This window comes from Mus caroli, unplaced genomic scaffold (assembly GCF_978045245.1).
Source record: "Mus caroli unplaced genomic scaffold, Mus_caroli_1 scaffold_8, whole genome shotgun sequence".
In the NCBI taxonomy this organism is placed as follows: domain Eukaryota; kingdom Metazoa; phylum Chordata; class Mammalia; order Rodentia; family Muridae; genus Mus; species Mus caroli.
The window spans coordinates 128,230,861-128,251,310 of NW_028227263.1; the positions used below are offsets into that span (position 1 = coordinate 128,230,861).

The window sequence follows — 20,450 nt, forward strand, 5'->3', positions numbered from 1 at the left end:
TGATTTATCCAACGTGGAATTTTCAGCACATGGATTAAGTGCAAAAGACCCAGGAGTGACTTATAGGGATGGAGTGTCATTGAAGACACACAGGAAGGAATAAAGAGTTTGGAATTCTGGCTGAGTGAGGTTGGCAATCTTTACATAAGTACATTACAAGGTACATGCACAAACAAGACCAAAAGGCAGAATGTTGTTTAAAAGAGCCAGATCTAACAATGAGCTACAAGGCAGAGTGGTGAGAATGGGCTTAGCAATTGGTACAGTCTTGAGGGGGATTGTTCCTCCTGTAAAGTGTTTCCCAGACAAGCTAGTCTCTAGAACCCATATAAAAGCCAGCTGTGGTGGTGCACTTACCTGCAGTCCTAGCACTAGGGATGTGGAGACCAGAAGATGCTGGAGTTTGTAGGTTAACCATCCTGCCTAGCCTATCTGCAAGCCTTGGATTTGGTGAGTTTGTGTCAAAGTGAAGAGCGATGGGGAAAAGGCACCCAATGCTGGCCTCTGTTTGTGCTTGTTCTCCCTCTCCCCTTTTTCCTCTCCCGCCTTCTCTCTCTTTCCCTCTCCCTCTCCTTCCTTCTCTCCTTCTCTTTCCCTTTTCTCTCCCTTTTCCTCCCTTCTTCCCCCTCCAACTCCTTACCCCTACACATGTGCCCCCTTCTCTCCTCATTCCCCCTTCCTTGCATACCCTTTTCCTTGACTAGAATGGGTGAGACTTTGCCTTACCCTTGTCCTTGCCATTGCCCATCACTGTGCCTCAAATCTGGGGGCAAGGCCCAAGACAGAGTAGATCCCAGTGCATTTAGGACCTACTATTATATGTGTGGATTCTGTGGCTTACATGAATATGTGTGCCTGTATATATGAAGGCCAAAGGGTTAACCTGAGAGGTCTCAGAGTAGCTATCCATCTTGGACTTTGCATGGTGGGTTTGTTTTTTGTTTTGACTAAGACAGGATCTCACTGTATAGTCCTGGCTGTGCTGGCATCAGGCTAGCCTCAGACTCGTAGAGATCTACCTGAGGTATTAAGCCTGTGTGCAACAACACCTGGCCCATCTTAGGTTTTTTTTTAAATTTTCTTTTTTAATTAGAATGTTATCATGCAAAAGAATGGCTTTCTTATGAAGAATTCATTGTTTTCTCTCATATTCTTAGCTCATATACAACCCCACCATTGTCTTCCTTCCCAAACAGTCCCTCACTGTTCTTTTTTACATTAATTTACTTATTTTTATTAGATATTTTCTTTATATACATTTCAAATGCTATCCTGAAAGTTCCCTATACCCTCCCCCCTGCCCTGCTCTCCTATCCTACTCCTTCTTGGCCCTGGCATTTCGTGTAACCTGAGAGGTCTTAGAGTAGCTATCCATCTTGGACTTTGCATGGTGGGTTTGTTTTTTGTTTTGTCTAAGACAGGATCTCACTGTATAGTCCTGGCTGCCCTGGCATCAGGCTAGCCTCAGACTCGCATATAAAGTTTGCAAATACCAAAATAATGTGCTTACTCTTTGAAACTTTTATACATCCATATAACATCTTTTGATGATATACACCTGCCACTACTTCCACAAGATCTTCTCATGGTACTCCAATATGTCTTTCTCCCAACTTTATTATTTTTTAAATTAGTTTAGTAACCCACTGCCTCCAACTATTGAAGTTCATAGGCACAGGGGTGTGGTGTCATTCACTGGAGCATGAGAAACCTACCAGATCTTCAAAGAAATGAAAGTGATTCTCCTTCTTCCATTAGGGCTGGGGCCTTGGAAGTCCCTTCCCTAGACTTTTTAATCTATGGGGGTGGAGTGATGTACTCTGCACATTGAGAGTTCTCAAAAAGGGTTGTAGTCTTGATATGGCTTCCAGGACAGTAGGTCCTAGCATGAAATCCCTTTCTTCCCAGTCTGTGGAAGCAGGAGTACTATGCCCGAGTGAGAAGACAGCTGAAGGAAGTTCAGTTTGTCAAGCCCCATGTGGTGATTGATGGTGATTGGTATGCTATTGATGAAGATGACCGAAACTGGTGGAAAAACTGAAGACATGAGGTCCCTCTCCTTCATGTCCTAGGACTGCAGTATCTGTGAAATGTTTGTCTCACATTGGAGGATGTATCAAGAATGAAATAAACACAGCATTTAGAAAAGCATCGGGGTCATATCAATCTGTGTGGGTGTGGTGTAAGGGCAGAGATGAGATGGGGTGCAGTGACTCAGTTGGTAAAGGGCTTATCATGGAAGCATGAGCATCTGAACTTGATACACACAACCCATATAAAAAGCCAGGTGTAGGTATATGCTTGTAATCCCAGTGCTGGGAGATTGAGAAAGAAAATATTCTCATAGAATCAACTAAAGGGAGAAATAGTTCCATGTGCACATTCACACAGAAGCATGGAGACCCACACACATGTATACATGTGTCTAAAAATATGCATATACACACATAGACACTACACATGAAAAATGAACTCTTTACCCCTCTGGACTGTCTCCTTGCTGTGCTCCTGTGATGCACGCATGTACAGACCTTCATGACACCTAAGATGTGGGTAGCTTCTGCCCATCTTACAAGGATTTTGAGGCATGGGGTACCAGAGCATTCCCATAGAGTAGATGGAAAAGCCATCACCATTAAAAAACAGGAAATCTACTCTGGATACCATTGTTATGCCTGGAGCACCAGGAAAACATTCAGCCATTCCCATGGGACTCAGACTGATTTTTTTTTTTGAACCTCATAATGCAAATAGCATTTCTGAAGCCAGATAATGTTCTAGGCGTGTTACTTGTGGAAGCACAAAAGTTTCCCGGTGTAGAGGAACACATCTTTATTCCAAGCACTTGGGTGGCAGTATAACTTGGTGGCACATAAAGTGGGTTCCAGGACAGGAGAGCCTGCATAATGAGACCCTGTTTTGAAAAGAAGAGGGCCTTAAAGTCAGGTGACTGGCCTGACTCCCCCACAAGTCTCACAGTGAGAATGAAAAGCTTGTTTCTGGGAGCGGAACATGCATGTACATGTTCCTTTCATGGGGATGGGTTCCTGCAGTGGCATTGGTAAGCAGAAGAGAGTCAGAAACGAATAAGAACTGAACCACTTAAATCCACACAGATGTTTGGGGGCTATTAAAAAGAACTGATGAGAGCAGAGCTTGTGGCTTAGTTGGTAGAGTACATGCCTAGCATGTGGAAAGATGTGGATATTATCCCTAACATCACTTAAAACCCAGCCTAGTGGCAAATTTTGTGATCCCAGCACTCAGCAGGGGGAGGCAGGATGATCAGAAGTTCAAGGTTACCCACTGCTATGTAGCAAGTTTGAGGGCTAGAGTGGGGAAAGGAAAAGGAGAGGGGAGAAGGGGGATAAGAGGAACAGAGATTAAGAGATGCGTACCCTCTAGACAATAACATATAAATGCAGTTTATGGAAACTTAGATGATTGTAAAAGGAAAATGGAGACTAAGGATGTGGCTCAGAGGTAGTGTGCTTGCCTCAGGTCCTGGGTTGGATCCCCAGTAATGGAGACATACAGTTCATATGTGGATGCCAGGTAACAGATGGTGGGTGCTACTAGATGACAAGGTGTGCTATTTCTATGTCCTCCATAAGCCATCACTTTTCCAGCAGGAACAAACAACCTTCTCAACAGTGACCTTTTACCAGGTCAGCAAGGGACTCCTTGGTAAACATGTCTCTTTCTGGAACTGGTTTGGGACATCCTGGGCCCAACATGCTCACCCCTCATCTGGCGTTTGTCACTTGTGTGCACCAAAGTGAACACGGCTCCATTTAACCATTCTTTCTTCTCCATCCCAAACTCAAGAAACAGGCAGTGCTGGGACAACTGAATAATGTTATTTATTGCCCAACATCCCTTCTTCCACTGCCAGGACAGGGAAAAAAGGAACCCATCCTCCCAATAAGACCATGCTAGGAAGAGGAGGCTACTTCACGCCTCTGCTACTGCAAATCCAGGAGAAAGAGCAAAGGCTTCGGCTAGAAAATTAATAAGGACCTATGGGGCAGAAAGATATATTAAATGAGAGGGGTCAAAACGGTATGATTAAAAGAAAATTCTAGAAGGGAAGGAAGACCCTCTCAATGTATAAAGCCAGGATCCCTCCATTCCTTAGGACACAACAGCTTGACAACTGTAGTAGGGGTGGACTTTCCCTTAAGCATCTAGTGCCAATTGATCTTGCAGTTCTCTCAGTCTCTGGCTCTCAGACTAGGAACCTACAAAAGGCAGGTCCCCTGGGCAGTAAGGCAGTCCTGAGAACCTGATAGCTGTGGGTCCCCTTACACCCAGAACAGTATGAATGAAGGAAAGAGAGACAATACCACTGCTCCTTTCAGTCTGGTTCTTTCTGGGCCTCCCTTGTGGTCTTGCTGACTGGTAGTCTCCTGAAAACCCGAGGAGTCCTGTCTATCCTCCTCCCTGGATATCTCCATCCCTAACAGGTCTCCCCACCCTGACTCTCTGCACACAGCACACCAGCCACCTGGTCCTCTGTCTACCATTGCTGCAAACTGAAGGCAATTCAACTGCATGAATCCTCTTGTGTCTCTGCAGCATGGTACAGGAATCCTTCACCACATTCCATAAAGATGCCTGCAAGTTCCTCAGCACCCATTAACTCTACCCTGTCCTCGTGCTGAATAAGCTGGGCCAGGAGCCCAGCCCTGTACCCAAAGCCCTTCCTGCACTCCATGCACAGTTATGGCTTAGGCACCAGTGCCCTGCACTGTGTCCCTGTTGCCTGTGTCTCCACCTTGGCCAGAGTGCTGCAGCACCATCCCATGGCCGGCCCACCAAGATGATGTCCTCGCCATTGCCTACTTGGGATCGTAATTTTACCTTCTGCTGCTGTGGCCTTATCAGGTGCTCTGGCACTTTGCACGCTGGCCTCCAGCATCTTAGCTGCTACACCTGGCCCTGACAGCTCTGGGTGTAACCGCAGGTGGGGTGCCATGTGGGGTGCCATGTGGGGAATTGCAGGCTGGTCTCCAGTCAAGCTGAGGTCTGAACCCCAATGGTCATAATTCACCTACATGACATGGTAGGCATTCCCTCATGCTCCTGGAACTCTGGCCCCTGCCTAAGGTACAACCTCCCACAGCCCCCACAAGAGAAGCATGGTCAGTAGTCATGTAAGCAATGGCCCAAGCTTTTGACCTTCAGGCTAAACTTCTCCCTAGTTACCTAGCAACAGTAAAGACCATAAAGGGAGCTGTTAGGCTTCCACCTCACTCTCTTGCTCTTAGTCTTTTGTCCCTTTACCTCTCACTTCTCTCACTTCTCTCTCTCTTTCCCTTCCTCTTTGTCTCCTCCTCCTCCTTCTCCCCCCTTCTCTCCCCTTCTTCTCTCCCCTCTCACCTTCTCTCTTTCCCCTGCATTTCTACAATAAAGCTCTTAAACCATAGAGAGTCTGCTCCATCAAGATCTGCTGCGCCACTCTGGTCAGTGTTGGGAAACTCCTTCCCTCATCCCTCTCACCTACAACCCCAGGGCTTTAGCAAGGTAGCTCTGGGTCCCGGTCAGGGGCTGCCCCTTTTCCACCTCCTGCCGAGTATGGTCAACCTTAGATACTCACCCAGGGTCTAGTGGAAAGTGCAGGCATCTCTGCCTGCGTCCGCCTGTCCAGAGCACAGGAACTCTGGCCGGACTTGGGCCCCCTTTCTGCCCTCACTTCTCCCCAGTCCCCCCCCCTCTTTATTTTGTTCCTACAGTGCCAGGCTCTTGGGCTGGCTGAAGTCATAGCTGCAACTCAGGCACATGAAGAGCTTTAGACCACCATGGAAGTGATGGTGCTTGGCCAGGCTGTTGCTCTGTGTGAAGCTGAGACCTCAGTTGGGTTAAGTATAAGGCTTCTTGCCCTCATGGATGTACTGGTGCTGTGCGAGTTTGGAGCTCCAGCTAAAGCACTTGCAGCACTCTGAACAGGCATATGATTTCTTGCCTGTGTGGATGCTCCTGTGCTGCACCAGGTGCGAACTCTGCAAGATGGTCTTGATGCAGTTGGTAAAGGAGTTGGGTCACTTGTCTGTGTGCATGCATTGTTGCCGTAACCTGTGAATCTGAGCCTTTTCCCACAGTCAGTGCAAATGTAGGGTGCTGGTGGCTATGATTGGGGCAGGGGCCAAGGAAGATGTGCAGACTGGGCTGGGGACAGCTTGATGGGGGGAGCAGTTGGAAACATTGTCATCATCCATGATGAGGATGTCCACTGCAAAGCAAGAGGGAAGGAGGAGGCAAGTAAGAGGTGGCAAACCCACAAGGAACATCCATGCACAGGCTGCCAATGGATTCCAGCTTAGTGAGTGGCCCAGGGAAGCTCATCCTTTCAGAGTTCCTCCAACCTGGGGACTGCTGGGTTGTACCAATGCATACCTAGTACACCTTATCCCATGGAACACGGACCACTCAGGCATTTCAAGTATTTCTGTGTTCATAACCCATTTCCCTAATACTTGTTCTCCTTTTGAGTGGGTGTTGTCTCTGCCAGCCTTTCTCTGGACCGACAGACCAATGCCTAAGTCTACCAGGCCCTCATGAAGGCCTACTGACCAAAGATATAGATGGCCAAAGTTAGGGGTGCAAGGAGAAGCACAACACAAATGGCACCTGAAACCCAATCAGGATGGGAGGGCCAGGCCTGCAGGCTAGGAAGTAATGGTTTCACATTTGGATAATTGTGACTGCAGGGTGGGAAATAGAAAAGGAGAAACAAGTTGGACAAAGAGGGTGGGATATCAGCTTGGGAGGTGTGCTAGCACCTCTATCAGGGCATTTGAAGCCCAACCACATAGTTAATATTACAAACTAAGGTGGACTGTCCCCCCCCGCCCCCATCACCACCATGGAAAACTACAGTATAGAAGTATTTGTCTGGACATCTGGAGACTGAACAAAGAGTGGGTAGAGGTTTTTTGTGGGTACGTTTGTGTCCAACAAGGACAACCTGTCCTGGTTACTGCAGGTGTCTGTTTCAGGTTTCACATTTCCTATTGATAAGAGTCTTATCTGTGGTCACCCTTATAAGTTCTTAGGTGTTTCCTTTGTCCTGGTTTCATCCAAAGATTCCCCTCCTCACCAGTCCCAATTCTCTCTGCTTCTCTCCTCCCCAAACTTGGTTGCTTATGCTCCCCTCCCATACTCTCTCCCACACAGTTCCCCCTCTCCATTAACTTCCAATATCTATTTTACTTTTCTTCCTCAATGAGTTTCAAACATCTTCCCTTAGGTCTTCCTTGCTACTCAGCCTCTTTCGGTCTGTGAATTGTAGCATGGACATTCTCTACTTTATGGCTTCTATGTACTTATGAGAAAAAAAAAAACCAAACACCATGTGTGTCCTTGGGGCTTGGGTTACATCAATCAGGATACTTTCTATTTCCATTCATTTTCCAGCAAAATCCATGGATTTAATGGGTGAATAATGTTCTGAGTATGAATGTACCACATTTTATTTATCCATTCTTCTGTTTGGGACACCTGCTTAGTTTAGGATTCTGGCTTTTATGAATAGGGTGCAGTGAACATAGCTGAGTGAGCATCATACTGGTAGGACTGAGAGTCCTTTGTGAATACAACCAGGTGGAAGTGGGCTTTCAGGTAGATTGCTTTCAATTTTTCTGAGGAACTTTGCTAATGATATTCACAGTTACCCAAGTTTTCTCACCCTCTAGCAGGAAAGGAGTGTTCTTTTTGCTCCTGAACCTCACAGCACAAGCTGTTCCTTGAGCTTCTTAATGTAAGCCATTATGACAAGCAGAGTATAGAATCTCAGAGTTATTTCGACTTGTATTTCCTTGATGACTAAGGATGTTGAACCCCTTAAGTGCTTTTTGGTCATTAGAGATTCCTCTGTTGAGAAATCTTTTTGTTTGTTTGTTTGGTTTTTTGGTATCTATTTTCTTAAATTATTTTATTTTCATTTATGTACTTTCTTTACATCCTGATCATTGTCCTGCCTCCCAGTTACCTCTCTTCAGTCTCTCCCTACCCCTCCTACTAATGCAGCCCATCTAGAACAATGTATTCTATAGACAGGCAACATCTTTACAGATAGCCTCTGCTTTGGTTCAGGACCCAAGTGAAGACCAAGCTGAATATCTGCTACACATATGCGGTGATACTAGGTCATCCCATGAAGAAATACTCTTTTTTTTTTTTTTTTGGTGGCTCAGCATCTGAGAGCACCTAAGTGTCCAGGTTAATTGATTCAGTTGGTCTTCCTGTGGATTTCCTATTCATTCTGGGTCCCTCAATCTCTTGTCAACTCCTCCATAAGCTCCCCAAGCCTCATCCAATGTTTGACTCCAGTTTTCTGATTCTGTTTCAATTACCTGCAGGTGGAGTCTTTCAGAATACAGTTATGCAAGACTGCGTTCTACAAGCCTAACAGAGTGTCATTGATAGTGTCAGGGGTTGGTGCTTGCCCATGGGATAGATCTCAAGTTGGGCCAGTTGTTGGTTGGCCTTTCCCTCAACCACTGTTCCAACATTGTCTGTGCATTTCTTGTAGAGAGGGTAAATTTTTGTCAAAATTTTGGGGGTGGGTTGATGTCCTTATCCCTTCCCTAGGAAAGATAATTATCTTTCTGTTTCCGGAAAATCTCACACAGTTGTTATTTCTTGTGCTACTATTTACCTCCTGATTTTGTACATTATTCTTTACAGCTGAATGCTATTCTGATCTGTAAGTGCCCCACATTTCATAGTTCATCAGTTGATAAGCACCTGGGCTATTTTTACTTCTTGTCTATTCTAACTAGAGTTGCAATAAATATTGATGGTTATATTTATCTCTTAATGACTTGTTCTATCCATCGCCTGTTCTCTGTGATCAGAACTGCTTCTTAGATAGCAGATTTTCTAGAAATCAGCAGCAGCTAGTAGGCTTTGCATGTACCCAAGGCTCTATAGTTTGGTTTATCAGAAAACAAGCCACAATCTACCTCCAGACAAAACCATACTGCCATAACCATAGGATTCATGAGGGAAACCTTGGTGTCAGGGGGTAATTTGACATATTAAACATTCTTGTGCAACATGAGGGAATAGGTGGAGTGAAATAACTCCATAGCAAACACTACACTCTAGATCAGGTGTTGATAATAGTTATGAAATTACTTGTTGTCAGGGGGATTTTAGAAGAGTGCCACAGTGCTGTAGAATGTACCTGATGAAAATGCAATAAACAAATACATTGTACTCTGGAGTACATTCTTCAATTTCTGACTGCAACAGAGTACAGAACTTTCAAAAGTTCTCCCCTAGGAAACTTGGAAAACTTTTCCTATCTTCTGCTCAGCTACTTATTAGTATCTAGCCAACTGGCAAATATCATCATTAACCATTAGAAGGTGAAAGTGATGAATTGTCTTGGGGATAAATGTTTATCCCTTCATCTTAGGTATCCCAAAGTCTCCATGCAGACAATTCCAGTGACACCACAAATGACAAAGTAATTGACCCTCTCTAGGCTGTTAAATACATCTATATTGTCATTTTATAGGGTCTGGCAACCTGGGCTCACCTGCATTAACCTTCATAGCATTAAGAAGAAACTAAGGGGCAGGTAAGCATTTCCTTGCATTATTTCATCAGACAAAGAGATATATAGATAGGTATTTAATGTATGCTTCTACCTAACTGAGATCAGGGGCTGGCCTTCTTTCTTTGAGTATCCACACTGTTGATGTGACTGGGCAAGTGGGAACCAATGACTTCTGTTTAAAAGTCTCTTTTCTATTTCACGATGTTCACTGTCATCTAAAGGCAACACTAATCATTTTTTCCTTTGGAACTCCACAGTTCAATTCGAATAGGTCAGCCCTTTGTTTTCTTCCAAAATGTGTTTCATGTCTTAATGCTCAGGTGAAAACAGCATTCAATGTGATGGCTATATATATGTTTGTAGACTTCAGTGGATGGATTGAAACTGATTCCTCCTATGGAAAACAAACACAAGCTTTCAAATCTGAGTTCCAAAATAATCTGTGTGTACATGGGTTAAAGTGTGACAGTGTTAATGTATTTCAGAGTAGCTGAGGGAAGCTGAGAATGATTCACACATATCTCCAGCATCTGATTCCATAGTAAAAGAGGCAAGATGCATGGAGTTATGAATAAATAAAATTATTTAGTCCTCAGGAATGTTTCCGATATACAGACTCTATGTATAAATTGAGGCTTATGTACAGGATAAGAATACTAGTGACTCTTTTGAAATATTTTATATTTTCCAAGTTTGATTTTCTGAAATTTTGATACTTTGTTTTCTTGCTACTTTATTCATTTATGCAACTTTTTATTGGTAACATATACATATTTTTTCATATATAATCGTATTATGAGGAATGATTGCATTCTAATGATTGAACAGTGTACTTCAATGTTTTACTTTTCACAAATTCACCTTCAAAGTCTGTATTGTGTCAAAATGTCATTATGTTTTTGATCAATAGAGAAATAGTTACAACATATGTATAAATTTCTTCTCAAAATAAGAGGAATTCAATTGCAGAAAATCGTATTTTGAGTTAATGTCCATGCAGTATTCGCAAGCAAAGATTCTCTAATGGAATGTAGTAGTTTCTCCCTTCTGACTAGAATAAATCATCTCAGATCAACTGATAAGTGTGGACAGTAGACCAGAGTCCTGAGGACAGCAGTGTTCTTCATGGTCACCCCTCCAGTTGGCACAGAAGTCTTTCAATGTTTTCTCAGAATGAAGCCATGAAAACCACTGAGGAAGTGGCACTTCAGATCGTGTTGTTTTGTCAGTTTGGGATAGGGACTATGGCTAACATCCTTCTGTTTGTCCATAATTTCTCTCCACTTTTGACTGGATGTCAGCTGAGACCCAAGCAAGTGATTTGTACTAACATGGCTGTGTCCAGCATCTTAATTCTATTCATGGCTGTGTTTTCAAACAATGTGTTTGTTGCTCAAAGGAATCTAATGAATGACCTTCAATGTAAACTTGAATACTTCCTACACATGGTAGCAAGAAGCATAAACTTGTGTTCCACCTGTGTCTTGAGCACCTATCAGTTTGTGACTCTTCTTCCTGGCAATTTTGGTGAGCTGATGGTCAGAGGAAGAAGGTCCAAGGTCATAAGCTATTCCTGTTGTAGTTGTTGGTTGTTTGGTGTCTTATATAATGTCTACATTCCAATGAAAGTCAGTGGTCCACAGAACACACATAATAAAACTGGCATTAAATATAAGTGGTTATGTTTTACATCTGGCTTCAGTGTAGGCATTTTGTTCTTGTGGTTTGTCCATGATGCCATATTTATCAGCATCATGGTCTGGACCAGTGTTTCCATGGTAATTATCCTGTATAGACACTATGAGAGACTGCAGTACATTTTCTCTCACCATCAAGGCACCAGGGGCTATGCTGAGATCAGAGCAGCCCATAGCATTGCGATGCTTGTGGTCACATTTGTAAGCTTTTATCTTCTACACTGTATTTGCTTTATTCTTCACGTTGTTTTTGTAGACTCTCGTCTGTGGCTGAGGCATGTAGGTGAATTTTTATCTTCAAGCTTCCCCACTATTTCTCCCTTGCTGTTGATCTTTAGGGATCCTAGTTATCCTTGTTCTCTGATCTTCAACTATAGAAAGCCAGTTATTTAAAATACCAAGCACTGAAGACAACTTATTAATATTTTTGAAAAACTCTACTCAGTAAATATATGTTTAACGTGTCTTTATGAACAATGTATGGTGTCTCCCTGCTATAAGTCCAGCACTAGGTAAGCTGGGGTAGTACAATTGCTATGTAATCAATCATAGCACTGAGTAAAGAGGGAGCTCATGTCCAACCCGTGACACAGAGCCCTTGCCCCTGACCTCTCCTCTTACACCAGCCAAAGAATATTCACAATTATCTTATAAAGTCAATTTCTCACTTTTGATATATGAAGCAAATATGCTGAATGGGTTCTACTCTCCTAATAAACTCTGGCCAGTACCTTCTGAGCTGTCTAAACAAAACCATGTTTGTTATTATTTGACTTGTTTTTATACATTTAATCTCCTCTGTGTGAGTATAACAATGCAGATGTATTAGCACATAATTGTCATATTTCTATTCTGAATTTTATTGTAGAAAAAATGCATTTATACTTCACATAGACCAATATGCAATACCAAAGCAAAAAAGTATCTTTTTACCTCTTCTTTGGTCTAGTTTCATTCATCCTAAATCCTGTTATGCTGATCAAGAAAAAAATATATTGCAGTGTATTATTTCTCATGCAAACTGATGACTTTCTTTGAACAGCTTAAGAAAAATTTTCTTATGAATGGTAATTAAGATGTGTTATAGATAAATAGGCAGTGAGAGAATGTGAAAAATTTCACCAATACCACATCTGATAGAGGTATCATTTCCAAAATAAGTAAAGAAATCTAAAACTAGGTATTAAAACAAACAACCCAATTACATATGCGAATATAAACTGAAAATTCTCAATATAGGAATGTTAAATGGCTGAGAAACACTCTAAGAAATGTTTGACATCTTTAACCATCAGAAAAATATAAACCAAAATTACTATGATACTCTATCTTGCATCTGTAAAAATGGCTAAGATCAGTAACTAAAGAAGAGTTCATTGTGCCAGGAATGTGAAGAAGGTAAGTAGTCTATTGTTGGTGAAATTTCAAGCGTGTACAGTCATAATGGAAATTAATGGGGTATTTCCAAAGAGAAATGTGAAAAGATGTACTAAATCTCAGCTGTATAACTCTTGTGAAAGTTCTATCAAATCACCTGCTCAAGTATGCTCACAGTGGCTTTAGTCACACTACCAGAAGCTGGAGACAATATCCCTCATATCTCCCATAAATGCCATGAATTTTCCAATGCACCACATTTTCTTAGATCTCTCAGTTGAAGAATGGATGAAGAAAATATGGTACATATACACAATAGAGTATTACTCAGCTGTTACAAGAAGACATAATGAAATTTTCATTTCTCTGAACAACTACCAATCTGATTTCCAAAGTGGTTTTACCAGCTTGCAATACCACTAGCAATGGAGGAGTGTTTCTCTTTCTCCACAGCCTCGACAGCATCTGATGTCACCTTAGTTTTTGATCTTAGCCATTCTGACTGGTGTGAGGTGTCATCTAGGGTTGTTTTGATTTTCATGTCCCTGATGACTAAGGATGTTGAACATTTCTTTAGGTGCTTCTCATCCATTCAGTATTCCACAGTTGAGAATTCATTGTTTAGTGCTGTACCCCATTTTTAATAGGGCTATTTGGTTCTCTGGATATTAGCCCTCAATTGGATGTAGGATTGGTAAAGATCTTTTCCAAATCTGTTGGTTGCCCATTTGTCCTATTGTCAGTGTCCTTTGCCTTAGAGAAGCTTTGCAATTTTATGAGGTCGCATTTGCCAATTCTTGATCTTAGAGCATAGGGTATTGGTGTTCTCTTTAGGAAAATTTCCCCTGTACCTATGTGTTTGAGGCTCTTCCCCACTTACTTTTCTATTGGTTTCAGTGAATCTGGTTTTATATGGATATCCTTGATTCACTTGGACTTGAGCTTTGTACAAGGAGATAAGAATGGATCAATTTGCATTCTTTTACATGCTTACCACCAGTTGAGCCAGCACCACTTGTTGCAAATGCTTTCTTTTTTCCACTGGATAGTTTTAGTTCTTTTTTCAAAGATCAAGTGACAACAGGTGTGTTGGTTCATTTCTGGGTCTTCAAATCTATTCCATTGATCTACCTGCCTGTCAGTGTAACAATGTAATGCAGTTTTTATCACAATTGCTCTGTAGGTGGGATTGCAAGCTGTACAACCACTCTGGAAACCAGTTTGGCAGTTCCTCAGAAAATTGGAAATGGTACTACCTGAGGATACAGCAATATGTGCATATACCCAGAAGATGCTTCAACATTTTATAAGGACACATGCTCCATTATGTTAATAGCAGCCTTTTTAATAATAGCCAGAAGCTGGAAAAAACCCAGATGTACCTCAACTGAGGACTGGATACAGAAAATGTGATACATTTGCACAAGGGAGTACTACTCACCTATGAAAAACAATGACTATATAAAATGCTTAGGCAAATTGATGGATCTGTATGATATCATCCGGAGTGATGTAACACATTCACAAAAGAGCACACATGATATGCACTCACTGATAATAGAATATTAGCCCAGTATCTTGGAATACCCAAGATACAATTCACAAATCACATGAAACTCAAGATGAAGGAAGACCAAACTGTGGATACTTTGATACTTCTTAGAAGGGCGAACAAAATATCCATGGAAGGAGTTACAAGACAAAGTATGGACCAGAGACTGAGGGAATGACCATCCAGAGATTGATCCATCTGGGGATCCATCCCATATACAATCACCAAACCCAGACACTATTTTGAATGCCAAAAAGTGCTTGCTGACAGGAGCTTATATAGTCTCCATAGAAGCTCTTTCAGCTTCTGACAAATGCAGGAGTGTATGCTCTTGTTGGTCTTGCAAACTTTACATGCCCGGGTACAGGGGAGTGCCAGGGCTAAGAAGTGGGAGTGGGTGGGTAGAGGAGCAGGGCATGGGGAGGGTATAGGGAACTTTCAGGATAGCATTTAAATATAAATAAAGAAAATATCTAATATATATATATAGTGTATGTAGTATATATATATATACATACATATATACATGTGTGTGTGTATATATATATATATATATATATATATATATATATATATATATATATGGTGTATACTCACAGCCATCCATTGGACAGAGCACAGGCTCCTTAATGAAGGAGCTAGGAGCTAGAGAAAGGACCTAAGTAGCAGAAGGGTTTGCAGTCCCATAGAAGGAACAACCATATGAACTAACCAGTACCCCCAGAGCTCCCAGGGACTAAACCACTAACCATAGAGTACACATGGTAGAATTCATGGCTCCAGCTGCATATGTAGCAGATGATGGCCTTGTCAGTCATCAATGGTGGGAGAGGCCCTTGGTCTTGTGAAGGCTCTATTTCCCAATGTAGGGGGATGCAAGGGCCAGTGGGTGGGTTGGTGATCAGGAGGGAGGGTTAAGGGGAGGGGAAAGTGGTGTTTTAGAGGTGAAACCAGGAATGGGGATAACATTTGAAATGTAAATAAAGAAAATATCTAATAAAAAATAAAATTTCAGAACCAGGTTATAAGCAAAAATAAATCAATCTGAAGGAGGTAACCCAGACCCAAAAAGTTAAGCATGGTATGCGTTCACTTATAAGTGGTTATTAGATGCTAAATAAAATATAATCATGCTACAAAGCATGGAGTACTACTCACCTATTAAAGACAATGAATTTATGAAATTCTTAGGCAAAAGGATGGATCTACAGTATAGCATCCTAAGTGAGGTAACCCAATCACAAAAGAACATGTGCTCACTGATAAGAGGATATTAGCCCAGAAACTTGGAATACCCAAGATGCAATTCATACACCATATGAAACTCAAGATGAAGGAAGACCAAAATGTGGATTCTTTGATCCTTCTTAGAAGAGGGAACAAAATACCCATGGAAGGAGTTACAGAGACAAAGTGTGGAGTAGAGACTGAAGGAAAGGCCACCCACAGATTGCTCCACCTGGGCATCCATTCCATATAAAATCACCAAACCCAGACACTATTGCAGATGCCAACAAGTGCTTGCTGACAGGAGCCTGATATAGCTCTCTCCTGAGAGGCTCTGCCAGTACCTGACAAATACAGAACTGGATGCTCACTTCTATCCATTGGACAAAGCACATGATTCCCAGTGAAGGAGCTAGAGAAAGGACCAAAGGAGCTGAAGGGGTTTGGAGCCCCATATGAGGAACAACAATATAAACCAACCAGTACTCATAGAGTTCCCAGGGCCTAAACCACTAATCATAGAGTACACACGGTGAGACTCATGGCTCCAGCGGCATATAAAGCAGAGGATGGTGTAATCAGTCATCCATGGGAGGAGAGAACCTTAGTCCTGTTAAGGTTCTGTGCCCCAGTGTAGGGGAATGCCAGGGCCAGGAATTGAAAGTGGCTGTGTTTGTGATCGGGGGCTGGAGGGGGAGAGGATAAGGGGTTTTCAGAGGGGAAATCTGGAATGGGGATGAAATTTGACATGCAAAGAAAGAAAATATCTAAAATGTTCAGAAAAAGGTTATACTAGAAAAAATCAACCTGAAGGAGGTAACCAAGACCCAGAATGATTAGTAGGATATGTGTTCACTTATAAGTGGTTATTAGCTGTTTAGTAACAGATAATCATGCTACAATGCAGAAACCCAAACAGGCTAAGAAACAAGAATGGTTTTACCAGGGATGCACAAATGTACTTAGGGTAGATGGGGACAGGAATAGATTTCAGATGTGAAATAGGCATTAGTAGGGAATGGATGAGTAAATTATCAGGCAAGGTAGGGTGGGATGGAGAGAGAGAGAAAGTGTGGAAGAGAGATGGCAGGGATTTGGGGGCATTTGAAGTGTGGAGTGGAAATGTAGTGCAGTGGAAACTTTCTGAATTTGTGAGGGTGTCCCTAGTTAGGAATCCAGGTTATGAAGGATTCTCTCCTTCTTCTGTAACCAGGCAAGTCTTCTAGTAGTGGAACTGTATCACCAACCCAGCCCCAAAATTTTCCATCTACAATCTGTCTTGCTTCAAGGTGTGCTGGGGGCAGTGGATGCTCACAGCTTACAGCTATCACATCCAATGACTGGTCTAATTTGATGCTCACACAAGAAGCAGCCTATGTCTCACACTGCCTGTGTGACCATGAAAGGGATACCAGATAGTCCGGAGATACAGACACTGCTAGCAAGACCTTATTGAAATAATTCCTAATGATATTCTACTATATTCCTAGATTGGTGCCTAGCCAAGTCATCATTAGATGAGTTTACACCAATTGATGATGGGTGCAGAGGCACAGACACAGAGACAACATTAGGTGATGATCAGAGAACCCTGGGGAAGAAGGAGATAATTACCTCATATAGCCTTGATATTAATTACTTGGAAAATAATTTAATAGTTAAGATCAATTTTTGTTCATGCACAAGGACCAAGTTACATGACCAATCTATAAGCTCCTTTTTGGCAGCTTACAAATATCTATAACTGCAGATTTAGGGGATCTGACTCTCCTGTCTGAATTTCATGAACACTGCACACATGAGGTGCACTGAGTCACTTGGCTAACAATAAATATACACATAAAATAAATCTCTTTTTCTAATCTTTAGTTTTAACTTTTCAACATTAAAAAGCAGAACAGTTTACTATGTTATATTTTACCCATTTGTCTTTTTGAATTTCTTCTGCCTGTTTTCATGATTGGGTTTTATTTATTGTTTTAGAATCTTCTCTCTTTTTAATATTTATGATTTAAGTTAACAATGTTAAAACATGCAAAAATTATATTTGTTTTAACAGTGTAATGTGGGTTCAAAAGTCTGGTATTTTAGAGTTGTTGTTGGACAATTCATAGACTATTTACAAATGGTATGATAATTCCATGTGAACTATAGCATGTCACACCCTATTGTATTGTCTTAGTAGCTATCAACATAAAAATGAGAAACAAGGTTAGAACGTAATGTGATAATATGTAGCTCACACATTGAGCCACATTCTCTGTTGATTACATGGAAGTTTTCTATTTGGTAACAATATTCCTGAAACAAAAGGAGCTTTGCAAACTCATTTACATGGTCAGAGTTCATTTCTTTACTAGATCCATGGCAATAGCTTGTGACTCCTAACTGTATTACCTTTGAAAAATATAATCCTCAGAATGCATTCATCTTTGTTGTCTTTCCCAAACACTTTTTTTTTACACTTTGTCATGGTTGGAAAAATATTATGTTGGCCACATACACCTAGATCCATGGCAATAGCTTGTGACTCCTAACTGTATTACCTTTGAAAAATATAATCCTCAGAATGCATTCATCTTTGTTGTCTTTCCCAAACACTTTTTTTTACACTTTGTCATGGTTGGAAAAATATTATGTTGGCCACATACACAAATGGTACAGGTGATTTTTAGTTCATATTCTTAAATATTCCAAGAGAACATAAGAACTCCAAAACTATGGAAGATATAAAGTGATCTCATATTCTTTTAGGCTATGCCAAGTTTCCTATTTTTCTTTGCTCTTGAAATTATTAATGGTCACTTGTCATTCTATCTTCTACCAGTTGTTGTTGGGAGCTATTAAGACAACGCTATTGTCCTGATCTCTGAATTGGGCCTCTCCACCCCCCCCCAGAAGAAAAGGGTGTCAAAAGTGGGCCCCCAACACACCATTCCGAAAACAACCACAGAATGTTCCATCCCTAAGTCATCGCCAATGTCCTGACCACACCCTGATACCACCAAGTTCCTGCTTCCCCATGTAGCTGCCAAAAGAAAAGATTTCTATTGCCCCACCTCTCCCGCTGATAAGTACCTGTACTTCCCCTTTTGCTTGTGCAATTCTACTGCCCCACCCCTCCTGCTGAAAGGCACTTCCCCTTTTGCTTGTGCACTTAACCTTGGGCCTGGCTAATACACTGGGACCTTGATGCTACTCAGACTGCTTCCGTGTGTGGTTATTTGCACAAGGTTCTCGTCTCTCTCTACCCCCCAATTTGGTTCTTAAGAGAAGGTCCCCTCGAGACCCTCAAAAAACTGGACCTGCTAGACGGGTCAAGTTGTTATCCCATGTCCCTGGCTATATTGCCTAGAGTTTCCAGCAGACCCTGCATGCATTTCATCTGCTGCTTGTGTAATAAAGTCTCATTTCCCCATTAGTTTCTATCAACATGTATGCATACATAGATCATTTTACACTTATTCTCTCACAACTCACATATTCTCTCTTCAATTTTCTCTCCTCCTCCTACATTTCTTCTCCTCCTCCTTCACTCCCTTCTCTTCCACTAAAAAATTACACTCATTATTATGATAATGGTACATGTGCCAGAACATTCATGTAAATGTGAGCAAATAACTCCAGTAGTTGAATGGCATGTTTACCATGTAGATCCCCAGGATTAAATTTATATAGAGAGGCTTAACTGCAAGCACATCTACCCACTAATACCATCCCACCAGCATTTCAATTAAGGATTTTGTTGGTTTGTTTTTTGTTTTCAATTTTATATTAGATATTTCCATCCTTTACATTTCAAATGCTATCCTGAAAGTCCCCAATACCCTCCCCCCTGCCCTGATCCCCTACCCACACACCCCCACTTCTTGGCCATGGCATTCACCTGTACTGGGGTATATAAAGTTAGCAAGGCCAAGGGACCTCTCTTCCCAAAGATGGCCAACTAGGCCATCTTCTGCTACATATGTAGCTATAGACACAAACTCTGTGGGTACTGGTTAGTTCATAATGTTGTCCAACCTATAGGGTTGTAGACCCCGTCAGCTCCTTGGGTACTTTCTCTAGCTACTATGTTCATAGCAGCCTTATTTATAATAGCCAGAATCTGGCAAGAACCAAGATGTCCCTCAACAGAGGAATAGGTACAGAAAATGTGGTACATTTACACAATGGAGAACTACTCAGCTTTTAAAAACAATGAATTTGCGAAATTCTTGGGCAGAGGGATGTACAAGTATATAAGAAAGGATCAATTTGCATTCTTCTACAAGATAACCACCAGTTTTGCCATCATCATTTGTTGAAAATGCTTTCTTTTTTCCACTGGATGGTTTTAGCTTCCTTGTCAATGATCAAGTGATCATAGGTATATGGGTTTCTTTCTGAGTCTTCAATTCCATTCCATTGATCAACCTGTCTGTCGCTGTACCAGTACCATGCAATTTTTATAACAATTGCTCTGTAGTACAGCTTTAGGACAGGCATGGTGAGGCAGGCTCACCCAGAGGTTCTTTTATTGTTGAGAATAGTTTTCGCTAACCTAGATTTTTTGTTATTCCAGACGAATTTTCAAATTGCCCTTTCTAACTCAGTGAAGAATTGAGTTCGAATTTTAATGGGGATTGCATTGAATCTGTAGATTGTTTTTGGCAGGATAGCCTTTGTCTACATTAATCCTGCCAATCCATGAGCATGGGAGATCTTTCCATCTTCTTTTTTTTTTTAATTAGGTATTTTCCTCATTTACATTTCCAATGCTATCCAAAAAGTCCCCAATACACCCCCCACTCCCCTACCCACCCACTCCCACTTTTTGGCCCTGGCGTTCCCCTGTACTGGGGCATATAAAGTTTGCAAGTCCAATGGGCCTCTCTTTGCAGTGATGGCCGACTAGGCCATCTTTTGATACATAGGCAGCTAGAGTCAAGAGCTCTTGGGTACTGGTTAGTTTATAATGTTGTTCCACCTATAGGGTTGCAGATCCCTTTAGCTCCTTGGGTACTTTCTGTAGCTCCTCCACTGGGGG

General features: G+C 41.8%; 2 protein-coding genes and 1 pseudogene across 5 annotated transcripts in view; 2 read left to right on the forward strand and 1 right to left on the reverse strand.

The window, feature by feature from the left end:
- LOC110297408 (NACHT, LRR and PYD domains-containing protein 5) overlaps positions 1–2,041 on the forward strand; it is a 50,453-nt gene extending 48,412 nt beyond the window's left edge. Inside the window, 1 exon segment of the mRNA XM_085842478.1 lies at positions 1,909–2,041. Coding sequence (XP_085698604.1) covers positions 1,909–2,041 — 133 coding nt within the window.
- A 1,913-nt stretch (positions 2,042–3,954) lies between these two features.
- On the reverse strand, positions 3,955–6,224 carry LOC110288422 (zinc finger protein 787 pseudogene; annotated as a pseudogene).
- Positions 6,225–9,489: 3,265 nt separating this feature from the next.
- Positions 9,490–14,770, forward strand: LOC147003490 (vomeronasal type-1 receptor 4-like). Of its 4 annotated transcripts, none has more exons than XM_085841032.1 (4): positions 9,537–9,589; positions 10,624–11,777; positions 13,540–13,726; positions 13,826–14,770. In XM_085841032.1, exon 2 carries the CDS (start codon positions 10,729–10,731, stop codon positions 11,656–11,658), a length of 930 nt encoding a protein of 309 aa, XP_085697158.1. In that variant the 5' UTR covers positions 9,537–9,589; positions 10,624–10,728; the 3' UTR covers positions 11,659–11,777; positions 13,540–13,726; positions 13,826–14,770. The 4 variants fall into 4 exon arrangements, 3 of the variants coding, with proteins under 3 accessions (XP_085697158.1, XP_085697157.1, XP_085697156.1); XM_085841031.1 differs by having other exon boundaries at positions 9,547–9,589; positions 10,606–11,777; XM_085841030.1 differs by having other exon boundaries at positions 9,572–9,589; positions 10,479–11,777.
- Positions 14,771–20,450: the final 5,680 nt, after the last annotated feature.